Consider the following 15539-nt stretch of genomic DNA (forward strand, 5'->3'; position numbering starts at 1 on the left):
CATCTAAGAATGGTACATTCTTTATGTTGTTAGGCATTCAACGATGGTGGAAGTAAACCCGTGAAAGAATCCGTTGTCTCGATGCTTCATCTTGATACCAACATGACAATCGATGAGAAGGATCCAGCGCCATCAACCCCTCAATTGAAACAAGTTTCACGGTTAGGGGATTGCCAAGAAAACATAAACTGCTCGATGGAAAATGTAAATTCCTCGACCGAGAAAGATAACATGGAAGATCAAGACATCGGTGAATCTAAATCAGTCGACACTACAAACCGCGTATTAGATGATGACAAAGTGGTTGTCAAAGAAGAGAGAGGAGACAGCGAAAAAGAAGAACAAGGCGAAACCGGAGATCTCGAAAGTGAGAGGACAGATTCGGTCAATTGTCATAAGAAAGAAGATGACACTAAACCTGTTAACAAATCATCCGGGACCAAGAACTTGTCTGGTAGCAAAACTACTCGAAAGAAGGTAATGTGGGGTTTCTCTTGACGCTCCTTAGTGCTATATAAGTGATTCAGGCTCTCGATGATCATTGTTATTGCGTTCTTTTCTCTAGGTGGATTGGACACCAGAGCTGCACAAGAAGTTCGTGCAAGCGGTTGAGCAACTAGGGATTGAGCAAGCCATACCTTCACGGATTCTTGAGTTGATGAAAGTAAACACCTTAACAAGACACAACGTAGCTAGTCACCTTCAGGTAATTTAATATCCGAAGATTCGAATGTTTTTGCAGAGATTCTTGAGCTCTTGTGAAACTTTTACGGAATCATTTGAGTTTTTGAGCAGAAATATCGGATGCATAGGAAGAATAGCCTTCCAAAGGATGATCATAACCAAAGATGGGCACATTCTAGAGAGAACCAGAGACCAATTCAACGTAATAATAACGGGTTTCAGCAGCAACAACGTCCTGTGATGGCTTATCCCGTTTGGGGTCTTCCCAGTATTCATCATCCTCCACGAGCGATTCCACCTTTGTGGCCTCCGCCGCTGCATTGCGCTGGTCAACCACCTCCGTGGCATTGGAAACCACCTTATCCAACGGTAACATCTTTCTCTAAAGCTGCTAATTTAACGACAAAATGAATTCATACCTATACATTTTAGCTAATGCATTCTCTATGACACATATTTTGTCATTGTATTTTGACGTGACATTGTAAAAGTAATAATAGTAGCTAGTTAGATAAGATTTAGTGACATTATGTTAAACTCCCATAGCTAATTCGTCGATTGACATTTTATGTAAATCTTGTTTCAGGTTAATGGTAATGCATGGGGTTGTCCGGTTGGACCGCCGATTACCGGATCATATTATACTCCGGTAAATATTTTAACAATCTATAAACCTTAAGTTTATATATTTGGCATTTAATCATGGTTACAGAAATCTTATTTTTATATCTGTCTAAAGAGTTTTTTTTTTCCTTTACATCACAGAATATTACCGCCGGTGGATTTCAATACACCAACGGAGTTGAAACCGGCTTCAAAATGATGCCGGCGACTCAGCCGGTAAGTGTCACAAATTATCTATTTTATTTATGTCACAAAAAAATGAAAAGTTTTAATTAAATTAAAATTATGCGGGTCGGGTTGTGATGTAATTTGGGTCGGGTCAGGACGAGGAAATGTTAGATCAAGTGGTAAAAGAAGCGATAAGCAAGCCGTGGATGCCGCTACCGCTCGGGCTGAAACCGCCGTCCCCGGAGAGCGTTTTGGCTGAGTTATCGCGTCAAGGCATCCCAGCCGTCCCTTCTTCCTCCTCATCATTTCTAATCAACGGCTCTCATCGTATCCGCTGACGTGTCAACTAAGCAGGACCCGCAGATATGATGACGTCATGCGTGGCGTCCTTGTCCGTGTCTGATGACTACTGTCCGAAGCGGGGAACTCTGATTCGGAGTTTGGTTTTTAAGATGTTCTTTATTTTTATTTTTTTGCCATAAAAAAACATTTTTATCATTTAATATTATATAAAAAAATATCGGACGGTGGAGATGTGGGAGACGACTATAGTTTGAGGACCACAGGTGGAATTTGCGGCTGTAAATAGATCTCGGACACGAGATTTTGACAAGTCGGAATCTGACCTGTGTGTAATCTCTCTTTGTGGGTTGTCGAGTTTCGGGGCCACTGTAAAAGAGAATTTAATAGTTGACACTGTTGTAGTTGTAGGTGATGATGAGATATGATAATAAAAAAAAGTACAACTCCGAAGATTCCGTGATGACATTTTCTTGTTTGTTATGTTTTCTGTAAACTCCAAGAAAGAAACAACAACAACAAATTTCTTTTTTTACAACGACAAAAATTCGTGAGATGAAAGATTATTTTTTTTTTCCTTGTATCGTAATTTGATTGGATTGATGTCGACCGGAAAACATCTTTTGGTCACACCGGACATGAAATGTTTTACATTACTTATGTGTTTCCAGCGATTGGGTTTTTGTTTTTATTTTAACTTATGTACACTTTCTTTTAGATTATGTGAATATAATTTTCCCATCGCACATTGTTGAGGTTAGGCGACAACGAAGAAAATAAGATCACTGGCCACTGGGCTATCTCATCTCTGATCATTTTTAAGAGTATGGACATAGTTGTATATCTTTTTTTGTTAATTAAGTATGGATTATTCACATAATCATCGAAAAAAAAAAGGAAAGGACTTGGGCCTGATATATTCTTGTTTAAAATAATGTTTCTATAGGATAAGGATCTAGACATTGAAAGATAAAATATAGAAGAACAAAATATATGATCATGAGACCATATTTGCATTCCAAATGGGTGGATTGTGTTTTATGAAAAATTATGTATAATCTCGTAAATTTACATTCTGTTCATTACGTTAATCTAAGGCGGAAATGGCAAATTGAATGATCGAACATCGTAGTAAACATTAACAGTCATCGAGACTACAATTTGTATTGGGCCCAAAAAGTATAATGTTCAAATTGGGCTGAATGAAGTGATATATTAATGAAGTGATATATTATGTTTACTTCGAGAATGAAGTGACAGTGCTAATGTTTTTTAGGTCTTACTATTTCAATTTGTAATCTGTATGAGTTAAGAACCATAAAATTCGTCAGAATGATGCCAACAAGAAAAACCAGAAGATCCTATACGAACTAGAAACAAACAAATATCACATATATTATATTAAGATATGAACGTATATATAATTCTAATAACAAAATTAACATACTCTCATGTCTCATCCAAGGAAAAAAAAGGCTATCATTGTCAAAAGTCAACTATTCAAATTGTTCATTTAGAAAGAGAAAAAAAAAGCATGCACAATAAATATATCACGTGTAATGTAACTTGGAGTCTTACACGTTAATTTGTTCGGCGGGACTCAACTAGAAACTAACTATTCTTTTAGAGTTCACAAATTTTCATAAACTTTAAGTCTATAACATACTTATAACTTATTATACCAAATCACATGATTCAGTTTATTTGAAAATGCTGTTTTTACGTCTAACCAAAATGTCACGCAAATGAATTTAAACAAGTTTTCGCAACAGAAAAGATTACCCTCAAAGCATATATACTAGCCATTTTATAAATTTTCTAGGGTAAAGTTTTTTACCAATGCATCCATAATCCGAGAGAACAAAGATTATACACATTAAATTTACAATTTCCAAATATATCTTTATAGATCCTCTGTAGTCAATAGAAAAAATAGATATAAATATTCTCATCAAGACGGATTCTGTAGATGAACAAAAAATTAATACAAAACAAAATAGCATGATTTATTTATTATTATTATTTTTTTTTTAAATAGCATGATTTATAGACAAACGTTCGAGCGGAACAAGAACAATAATTGATCCAAAAGAATCAACTTCTCTCAAATACGCACAATATCGATCGAGCACTATAACTTCAAGAAAGAGACAATACTACCACATTTTTCTTGCATCCACAAACCAAAAGAGAGAGGCAATACCCGCATGATTGGGATATTCGTTGAAGATCTTGCAAACAAAGAATGGATTCGACTCTCCACGCACGATTAGATCTCGTCTGACTTGTTATATATTTTTTATGACTGCGATTGAGACCTCAAATTTCTAGTGAAGCACCAAAAATAACAGCAGTGGTATGAACTGAATTTTTTGGATGAACTTGTGCGTTTGTAAATCTGTTAGACTCATAAGGATTTACATCAATGGAAAATCTTAATCGAGAGCTTTTGGACAAACAATTTCGGAGACTATCATAGTGCTCATACTTTATCGTAATCAAGATTTTGAAAGATCCAAATTTTTCAAGTTAAAAACATCATTTATAAGCACCATAAGCCTCATCACCATATCTTGGCTAGTTTAGTGTTGCCATCGAGAAAGGCTTATGGCAAACATCGGTTCCGGCCTCCAAACCTTTGCCTAGTCAGATTTTTGGATCTAGAACAAGTGCGTGAGAGCAACTCATAAAATTTCTCTTACTCTTGATCCATACATTCACGGCGTAGACACAATTTTTTTTTTTTTTTTTTTTTTAAAANTTTTTTTTTTTTTTTTTGAAAACTGTGAATTTCATTAAACATAAAGTTTACTGAAACTACAATATCTGTTTATCGAAATCATCCCTTGTCCCAAAAAAAAAAATAAAAAACAAGGAAGGATAGTAGCGAAAACAATAACGGAAGTCCTATGCGTACTTAAGCCAAACGAGAAGAAGGTCTTTGAAGTTTTTCCTCTTCTGCTTAGCTAAGATGGCGTCCCTGATTTGTCGATCCAACCCCTTGAAAATGGTCCTTGCGTCTGCGGAGATGCTGTTGTGGTACCTGTTGTTTCGCTCGAACCAGATGGCATAGAGGGTGGCTTGTGCTGTGAGTCGGCGTAAGTGTCTTGGTGCAGTCTTGTCCTTGAGGTCCAACCAGGCTGAGAATGCATCCCATGTGTGGAAAGAAAAGGGCCTATATCCAAGCCGTCGTGTTATCATCATCCATAGATCCTCACTAACACTACAACGTAGGAAGACATGGTCGCGTGTTTCATGAGTCAAGCCACATAGACAGCAGTTGGGATCAACTTGAAGTCCCCAAGTCACCAACCGCGATCTAGTGGGAAGTCGGTCGAGGTGGAATATGGGCATGATTCAGCACCTTAATATCCCATGAACAATCTTGTATTGTACTGTTGATAACTCTTGGTCTATTTAATGATGTCAAAAATGGAACATGATGGATTCTACAATTACCTCATGGAGATGTAAATATCTTTTATTAAGGGTTTCAAGGTCATAACAAATGCATTTTGCCATTGCATTCAAAACTCCAAGGGCTAACATGCATGGGGGATGGATTTCTCTTCAGATATAACCATGTCTGTTCGTTCTCTGTGGTTGATAAGTGTATGGATCTAGTTCATATGATATTTTAGAAGCTTTTCATCTTTATCTATCATTTGATCTGGTGTTAAGGAATTAGGCATCACGAAGATAGAGTACAAACATAATTTTTGGTGTGTAATGCACTAATGCAGGAATGCACTAATACATTATTCACATAAATAATAGAAGAAGTGCATACCGTGAAAAAAGTCCAATGGTCGAGACTGCAACTCTTTAGCCGTGCGACATTGTGACACACATATCGGCTGTCCAAAAAATTTCTGAGTGCTAGTGGATCTCTTTTCCACGTCGCTTTTCATAGGTTATTTTATATAAAATTTTTCTAATATTACAATGTATAGTATTAAAATTACTCACGTGGCGTTCAAACTTCAAAGTATTTAAACGGTCTATAAGAAAAGTTAAAAGTTATGAGCGTCGGCATCATTTTCTCAAAGACAGCGTAAGACATGAATGCAATAGAAGAAAAAGCGTCTTTAAAATGTTATGAAACACACTGACGCAGGGGATAAAAAGTTCATGGCGTTCATGCCATTCTCTTTTCTTAAAACAAAAAAAACCTTAATTAAATGCTTCAAACATTACAAAGTAATCACCATTTAACGTTTGATGTGTGTATTTAATTTACAATGCTTGCCCGCTGCAAATGCTCTAAGCATATCTTTTTTTTTTCCTTTTTTTTTTGGTTTTACTCTACGCATATCTTAAAAACAAATTTCTACTATTAGACAGCTCAAAACGCAATACTAGTCCTAGCTTCTGGTCCATCTTGTGTTTTGTATATATGTGATGATAATGCCACTCTCTTGCTTGGTGGGATCTCCAATTCTCTCAAACCCGTATGGTTCTAAAAACGCAATGTGTGGAACAAAAGATAGTGATTTCTGATGTAGAGAGATCTCGCATTCCACTTTCCAATTTGTAATTTTGTATGCTAAATAACAACATCACCTTCGTTTTATTCCTTTTTAAAAAAGATTTTTTTTTTTCATACGGCTTTACGTTTCCTCTTGTAACTAAAAGCGAATATTTATTTTCTTGGATTACCAATTGTTTGCATTGCTTTATAGATAAAGACCAATGACTTTTGTACAAATCAGTTTCTTTTGTGTGTGTGTGTGTGTGTTTTTTTTGCATCTTTTTAATGTATACAATTGTATTAGGAAATGTCTAGGAAGTAAGAAGATAAGCGATTAAGGACAAAAACGTCGCCGTTTGCTGTGTGAGTAGTGACGAGTCAAGTCAGTGGCTCACAGCTGTTTCTAGGTACTGTAACGGTACTTTACAGTTATAACCGACATATACCAAATTTTGGTGTTATCAATTTTCACCCGTACCTATTATTATATGTATTTGATCAGACGTTTTCAACCCCAAATGACCCGTTTCTTTATCTCAAGACTAATCACGTACCACTAATCTGAAGAGACAAATTTTTTGGTGAAAGTCTTAAAATAGTTTTTTAACAAATTTTGAAAGGAGCCATATTATAGAGTCACCTAAATTTGTTTTATTGTCTAGTTATATTAACATTTCTATATTTTCTATATAATTCAGCCCTAGATTAACTGTGCCCGAAACTCTAGGTCCAAAGACTCAAGGCAAGTTAACATTTTGAAAATATGGAAAAAAGAAACAACAAAACAAAAATAGCAATTCTTTGCCGTTTAATTAAAAGTGTTGACATTTTATTCCTCAAACAAAAGAAACGGACGCATAATTGTTAACTTGTAAGATGGACGTAGGGCCGAGTAATCACTTCATAAGGATGCATATCTCGTTTTTGTTTTTGCTACGTCATAGAGCTAAATAGTATGTTATTGCGGGGGGTCGTCATTAGTTCACATACCTTTGCGATTTTAATGATTTGGAATGAGTTGTACAAGAAAGTGAAAGTTGAGGTCTTCAAGTTTGATTTCCTAAAACTTATGGGGTCAACTTGGAGGTTTAACTCAAACACATCCATCGTTAAGCGTTCTCCTTTGGCCTCACGAGGGGCCAAATATTTCCACCACCTCGTTGGTACAACACCGTACACACGCATTTCTCACTTTTAATATGTTGTTAGACACACATACACTGATACGTATACTAGTTAATATACACGTATGCATGTACATATAATATAAAGCAATATGTGTGTAATTACTGTAATATTGGATGGTTTTTATTAATTATGGATTTTAAGTCCATATTATCTTCTCTAGACCTGAGATCCCCTACTACTTATAAAAACTATATACTAAATCCAAAGTTCAAATTACGAAAAACTAAAGTTGATGCCTTGATGGTGTTAATCAAAATATGAACGTACGTACGTAGTGTTAGGGAAGAATACCTTATGTGCTGCGTAAAGATTATAGTTCATTGTATTAATTGTCAATGACAGTATCAAAGTTAATGAGTTTTGATTTTAACACAATTACATGATTTATATGCAGAACCTATATCAGAAAACATACCTAGGTTTAATCTGTTGGATCAATTAGGCTATGAACTTATGATAGCATGACTAATACGTTGAGTTTGTAACTTAAAACCAACTGAAAATTATAGTCTATTGATTCTTATCTCTTCTATTTTGTGCCAAATTAAAATTTTATTTCAGATATGAAATTTATAATATAAAATACAACAAAAAAGTAAATATATAGATTACATTAATCAAAGTTTAGTAATTTATTCCAAATGAAAATTTAATCTAGACGTAAAAAATACGACTTAAGATGAATGAATTAATAAATTCATCATTTTAAATAACTCATGTTGGAAATCCTATATTGTGAAAATTAAAATAAAAGCTAGTAAAACATATGAAGACGATGTATCACCCTATTTCATAACTGTTACATATGTTAATATGATCAAACTATATGAACTATTCTTTTGTTAATCTCTATATTTTATTTTGTATATGTATATAGATAAGGTTTCTATTGTCTAGGCAATAGTAGATGTGCGTGTTACATTGATATGAGCCATATATATTAGAATATAAAATTTCAAGTATATGTGTGAAGACAAACGCAGTAGTCATTCTTTGTATGTCACTAGATTTTGTAGGTTCACCCCACTATGAGAAAGTTAGTATTCTTAATATATCAAGAAAAAATAGTTAATTCCAAATTGAGCTACAATATTATTAGTTGTCAATTTCTGCCCCACATTAAATCACACATCGTGAGAGTTCCATACTGTTGTATGGTCGCTATGATGTGCGTGCTTATCTCGTGATATTGCTAATGAAATTTGCACACGATTCTACTCACTTTTTGGTGGACCAAATTCAAAAAACATAAACAATTAAATGTAAAAAGAAAATCAGAGATATCATAAACAATCATGTAATATATTGTTAATTCTAATCAAGTAAAAGGACAAAATTTGAGATATGGTGTAAAAGAGTTATTTTGATGCACTATCGTCGACCATTTTTTTTTCCTTATTATTGTCTTCTTTTTTTTGTTAATCATCTATTTTTGCCTTCTCCTCGATTCGACAATTTCATTAATATGCCATAGGAATTTGGGTAAGAATTGTAAGATCTGACTGAATGTGCCAAACATACCCGAAAAGTGTGAACATAGTTTGAAGTTTAGGTAGTGTTTAATTCGGTAAAAGTAACTAGAACGTTGGTTGTTAAAAAAAAAAAAAAGAACGTTGTTTTCAAATGCTATTTAAAAATTATAATCTACCATAGCAAGACTCTAAACAAAATTAGAAAATGACTACATCTAATTCTACATAAATACTTTTTTTTCCTATCGGTTTATATATACTATTAACAGATTTACACTTTTGTTTGATAAAAAAATGTTCACTTTTGAAATAATTTTTCTAATGTTTTTAAATAATTTCAACATTGGATTAAATTCAAAAGTTATGATGATCAATCTATTTTTTGAGTCTTTATCCGAATCAAAACAAAAACTAAATTAGTCTCTAGCATTTGTATTGTACTTAGAGGATATATATGCTCTCTTAGTCTTAGAGTTATTCTGTTTTACGAATATATAGTTGAAAAATTCTAAGAAGACAAAATTAACTTTGATTTGCTATAATATTATATGTAAAGTATGCAATCTAATATATATGTCTAAAGTTGTTGAACTTTGTCTAAATTTTTTCACGTATTGGCAGACCTAGTAGCAGATACATTGTTAAATTTGATAAACCTCCGCAAGCCTTACAAATCTCGATGAACTTAGGGAGTGTATTCAACTTGACATTTTAAGTAATTTATGTAAAATTTACAAATCCTATGTTATTCAATCATGAATTTTAAAAAGTCTACTAAAATCCATTGTTATTGAACTGATGATTTAAAAATCTACTTTAAAATCCAATGTTATTCAAAACAATTTGTGCATTTGGATTTTAATGACTTTTAAGGATTCTGGAAGATTGAAACTAGGGTTCTCCCTAGTGGACCTAGAATTCAGGTTAGGCCCATTAAACCAAAAAAAGGCTCAAGTTCTTCATCTTCCATCAACTTTGCAATAACAACAAGGTCAAACCCATTACCTCAAATTCGCTGTGTTTCCCTTACCAAGTTTTGTCGTGTCTCCACTTACCCGATGGTCGAAGATTCCAATGGAGAAAGGTAACACCAGTTCCGCTTTGGTCATTCACACATCTTGTATGGAACCTTGTTGTAGTTGTGTTTAGGGGTTTGCGGATTGAGTATCATCCTGTACGAAGTTATGGTCTATGTTCCTCAAACTATGCTAGCAAAAGTGGTACATATGGTCTTGAACCCTTTAGGTTCAATGATAGGTATCAGTTAAGCTGGTTATCTGATGATGTTAAGCATCTCTTCCCCACCATCCTCATCACCCGGATCTCATACCAATTAGTCCTTGATGCGTTTTATCGAAGTGATCTAATCCCTCTCGACTACACAACCATAGTCCCCCGAGTCTTTGTTGTTTGGATATCGACTCTCTTCTCAACATCTCAGCGTCCTTTGACCAAGACCAACCAACCTTCCTTTGATTTATCCAAGGATGGCCTATTGATTTACCTTAACCTCACATGTGCCAATGTGCTTCCAAACTCATGGTTCATAGCTCTCTTGGATCTACAATCGATGATTTCTACTTTTAACCTTATGGCATTGGGGAATGCCTTCTCTTGTAATATTTTGAACCTTGGAAATCTTCCTCTTTGTATTTGTATTTGCGTTGAATGAATGAAAACAAAGGGTTTGACAAAAAAAAAAAAAGGATTCTGGAGGATTTGTTATGTTAAAAATATAGAAATCTAAATCTCATGGTTTTAGATGAGATTTGAAAGAATTTTACAGAAAATCATATCAACTTCCCTAAAATCTATCAAAATTCCAAATTTTCTAAATCCCATCAAATTCTCTAAGGGAGGTGTATTGGAACAAAGATTTTGGAGAATTGTGTAGAGTTTGTATGCTTTTGGTGTTTTGAGAGATTTGAGTAGAGTTTTAGGAGGACTTTGGGTGATTGTGAGATTTACGGGAGTGATTTAGGAGGATTTTAGGAGGACTTAGGGTGATTGTGAGAATTTTTTTTCAGAATTAAGAAAAAGGGAAACAAAAAAAACTGGGGACTCTGAAAAAAGCTACTTGTGATTTTGTGAACAAAAAGAGACAAGGAAAACTTCACATATTTTTGTAGCACTCCGGATGGCTTCAACATCGTCGATTGATGCAGATGCAAGAACAAGTTCAGTGTAATTATCGAGTCTTGCCTTCTTCTCCCTTTGCAATCTAAAATCCTCTCTCTTTCTTTTTCTGTAGCTGTTGGGATTCTCTGTCCTCTTGCACAATCTCTTAGATACACACTTATCTGCACAAATAAGTCTCGTTTCATTTAAATCCCAAGGTTTTTTCCATCATTCATGATTCAATCTCCTCAAGCAAGCAAAAGAGTGTCATCGTAGAAACAAACATAACCTAGAACTAACAGAGAATGTAATATGAAATAAGAGCTCAACAGCTTCTAAATTCGACAATGTTATGGTTATAGAACATCAAACATACAAACAAAATACCTAAATCCGAAGTGAGAGCTTCTAACTTCATCACTTCATGTTTAACAACATCATTCATGAATCAATCTCTGTTTTGTTTTTGTTCAATGGATCAAGGGAGAGAGAGGGACGAGGAGGAAGAGAGAAGAGAGAGCTAAAGAGGTCTAGACTTTTAAGTCAATTGGTTATCTCTCACGATGCAGTCTTTTTTTTTTTTGGACATTTTTTTGTTTTGTTTTTAATTTCTTCAAATACCACCTCTTCTGGTGTGATTTGAATAACATTGCTAAAGAGGTCTAGACTTTTAAGTCAATCAAGTATTTTTGTTTTGTTCTTATTTTCCAACTACAAAACTATCCAAAATTACTCAAAATCCATTTTCAGTATTCTTTTGAAAATATATTGTTTAGTTTGAATAACATTGGATTTGATATGACTTTTAAAAATACTTGATTGAATAACAAGGTATTGTAAATGATTTTAGATGATTTTACATAAATTTCATTTTCAATAACATGAGATTTGAGAACAGATTTTAAAATCCTAATTTGAATAATATGTGATTTTAACAAAACTCCAAAATCTTCCAAAATTCGAGTTTCAATACACCTCCTTAAAATTATGGTTTCAATATACCCTCCTTAATATAACTCAGCATACTAAATTGAATTGCCATGAACATATCACTAAATTTAAACATATCAATCAATATCTTTTTTTTTTTTTTTTGAACAAACAAACATATCAATCAATATCAAATCTCTCAACCTTAACATATGAATCAAACCTAGGTAGAACTTTGATTAGTTTTAAACTTTTAATAATTGGTCTGTCCAATCGACTTACTTCAATGAGCTATTATATTGTAAAAAAAAGTTCCAATGAACTCTTGTCTAATTTGTAGCTTGGTGGTTGGAGAAAATGATTTGTGTGAGTAGTTATGACTTCAGTCCATTGAAAACTATGTTTGAAAATGAAACAAAAATTAATAAAAATACAAAGTGGATTATTCGCATAAATTGCGTGTTGATATACTATTGGCACGATAAAGAATGCAAATGACATCGACAGCGTAATAAAACCTTTTTATATGTTGTCTACACGTTACTATAAAACTTTCTTACTGCATGATTCTGTTCAATCTGTTTAATAACAATTAATTCAATAATTTTCCAAGTTTGTTAATCATATACTGAAAATTAATTAGGGATCGGAATAATTGTTTCCTTATATATGGGTGCGCGTACAGGTATGTGGTCCATATGTACCTTTATACCGGCCTACCAATCGTATCTAATATTTGTGTTGGATTTGGTAAATTAAAATATACTATAGTTACTTCATATTATTATGTTAATGATCACGATAGAAAACTCCACATTTTGAATGTTTTCGACTGACCGACTTAATCAAATTTAAAGTAAACTATTCATTTTATAATGATTTATATTTTTTTGGTTTTATTCGGTTTTTCGTAATTTTGTTTCTTGCATGTTTAGTTAAAGGTTAGCTTTTGTAATAGTTACCCTCTTTCTTAAAATATCTATGGACGTGATATTTAGGGAAGTGGTAATCTTTGCTGTCTAAGTTTATTGATACTAATGGATGATAATATATAAAACAAGAAAGAACAAATTAACGATCTTTAAGTAAACTAAAACAGCATAATGATAATAAGAAGTAATTTAACGTAAACCTGAGACAGCAGTTGAACTAAGAATTAATCTATCCAAATATTAGTTATACCGTCGCACTCGTTGATGATAAGTAAAATTATTTATATATATTTTCCCACTGATCAAATTTAGAATTTATGGTTAGAAAAAATTATCCCATTAAATATTTATGGTCAACCAGTGTCGTCGCGTCCACTTTTTGATTTAAGGTCCACTAATTTAATTAACTAACGTGATTAAATAGATTAAAAATATTCACAATTTGATGAATCAAACTAATTTAATTGAGTAGGGTCAACCGAAACTTTCGTAGTGACTCTCCTTACGTCTCATATTCGCAAATTGCATTGCATGGGCATCAATTGTAACGCGTCAATTTGTTTTATATAGTTATAATACTTAGTGACACTAATTTTCAGGATGCGAAGTTTGCAAAAAAAAAAAATAATAATAAATAAAGTGACACTAATTTTCAGTGATTAATTAGATATTTTCTTGATTAAAGAAAATAGAAACTTTGCACAAAAAAAAAAAAAAAAGAAAAAAAAAGAAATAGAAACTATGCTGTCGGAAATTAACATATTTATACATAGTTTTGTAATCCACCATACAATATTGGACTGGATATTTTTCCGATATTATTTAATTTGTAGAGTAGATATCCATCTAATTCACCTGTTCTGGAAATTGGCGATAAAATTTAGTCTTTCGAATATTGAGTTTTGAAACATATATAGACATTTATAAAACTTTTCTAAAGTGGGGATAAAGCGTATGTTCTTGATTTTTTTCGTTGTTTTCTTATGGTTCTTCCAATTCATTATTCATAGGTATCGTCTAATATTTATTTAATAAAAAAACATTAGTCAAATAAATAATCTATCTCTAACGCCGACTGTATGGCTGAAAATATTAGCTGGAGCTAGAAGAAGGAAGACTCCTATTGAGAAAATTAAACGTTGTATTTGTTTTCTACGAAAGTGACATTTTGACTTTTTTATATACCAAAAAAGATCAGTTTATTACATATTATCCAGATAGCAGCGTTGGTTGAATCGGATTTGGTGAGTTTTTGGTTTTTTCTTCTGAGTTTTAGTTTGTTTTTGTTGGTTTAATAAAACCAGTGTAACTCAGTCAGATTCTTCCGATTAAATTACGTACCACTACCTTCAAAATTCTAAATAGACTCAAAGAAACATTAAACCAAAGATCTGGTCGGTTCGTAACTTCGTATATAGATTAACCAGGTCGGTTCGAATAGAGATAACCACAGGTCGGTTCGAATATAGCCAAACAACCGAAAACACGTGTGAGAAAGAAGGAATTAAATCTGACAGTCTTTATAGTTTTCTTTAATATGTCGTCCCCAAATAATAAATCAAAAATTGTAAACAAAATAAAATTGAAAAAAGTGGATCGCACAAGTTGGAGTTTGGTTCTTTCAGGGGGGGGCTAACGAAGGCTGTTAAATGACAGCCATAGCTTTACTTCGAGAACGAACCTAACAAAAAAAAAAATATCAGAGAATTTTCATCATTACACCTTTTCTTTTATTTTTCTCTTTTGCCTTTACCTTCACACGTCTTCTTGTTTGTATTACTCTTCACCTTTTTTTTTTTTCTTGTGTCTTTTCTTCTTGTTCTTGTTATCTCTTCTTCTAACTCTCTGTGACTCTGTCACTATTATAAATATCAAGAACTCTGACATTTTCCCTCTATTCAAAAATTCTCCTCCCACAAAGAACACAAATCTTAAATCTCTTTACCTGAGATCTGAGAAGATGAAAACAAGACGTGGGAAACGTCCTGAGGTACACAAGATCAAGATTCTCTTCTCTATTTTCTTATGTGTTTCTTTAATTCTCTAACTGATATTTTCGTTTTTTCTTTTTATGTTAAAAAAAAACAGAAGTTTTGGCCTTCGATTGTTATGAATAAGTGGTTGAACATAAAACCTAAAGTGTACGACTTCAGCGAAGACGAAATTGATACAGAGCCTGAGAGCGAAGACGATGGTAAGCCTTATCTTATTGTTTATCTTTAAATTTTTGGTCAGATTTGGTATATACTTTTCTTTTATATCTTTATTAAATGTAAATTTTGTTGGGTCCTATTTACAGTATGTTCGGTCAAAGACGTCCCTAATGTTCACTGTGCGACTGATGATGAAGATAGCCATATTAATAGTCGTCGAGGAAGCGAAGCTGATCACGGCAGTAATATTTCAGGCAAGTTTCTTGTTTTCATTTATAAAATTATATAAAATAATATCGACTATTCAGAAATGAAAATAACAGACGAATTCTAATATTTCGTTTTTCTGGTTTTATTTTATTATTTTTTTGAAATCCTCTAGATAGTGGTGGTGGTGTGAGGGGTGGTTACCAGAGGAAACACCGGCGAGGCAAATCGGAGACTTTGAGAGCTCAATACATTAACACAAAGGATATCAAGTAAGGCTATTTCTGTAATT

General features: G+C 33.1%; 2 protein-coding genes across 4 annotated transcripts in view; both read left to right on the plus strand.

Annotated features, from left to right (window-relative positions):
* The window catches only part of LOC109124396 (two-component response regulator-like APRR2), a 7523-nt gene extending 5279 nt beyond the window's left edge, over positions 1-2244 (plus strand). For 2 of the 3 annotated variants that reach the window (XM_010441611.1, XM_010441610.2), the window contains exons 7-12: positions 247-477; positions 566-706; positions 796-1053; positions 1271-1333; positions 1450-1524; positions 1632-2244. In XM_010441611.1, the coding sequence (XP_010439913.1) occupies positions 247-477; positions 566-706; positions 796-1053; positions 1271-1333; positions 1450-1524; positions 1632-1814 (951 nt within the window). In that variant the 3' untranslated portion in view covers positions 1815-2244. Of the gene's footprint in view, positions 1-33; positions 478-565; positions 707-795; positions 1054-1270; positions 1334-1449; positions 1525-1631 lie in introns of all 3 variants that reach the window. The other variant, XM_010441613.1, reaches the window with a different exon arrangement.
* The window catches only part of LOC104723280 (type I inositol polyphosphate 5-phosphatase 2), a 3958-nt gene continuing 2942 nt past the window's right edge, over positions 14524-15539 (plus strand). The window contains exons 1-4 of the mRNA XM_010441614.2: positions 14524-14877; positions 14976-15081; positions 15187-15294; positions 15423-15519. Coding sequence (XP_010439916.1) covers positions 14848-14877; positions 14976-15081; positions 15187-15294; positions 15423-15519 — 341 coding nt within the window. The 5' untranslated portion in view covers positions 14524-14847. The remainder of the gene's footprint in view (positions 14878-14975; positions 15082-15186; positions 15295-15422; positions 15520-15539) is intronic.

This window comes from Camelina sativa, chromosome 11 (genome assembly GCF_000633955.1).
Source record: "Camelina sativa cultivar DH55 chromosome 11, Cs, whole genome shotgun sequence".
Lineage (NCBI taxonomy): Eukaryota > Viridiplantae > Streptophyta > Magnoliopsida > Brassicales > Brassicaceae > Camelina > Camelina sativa.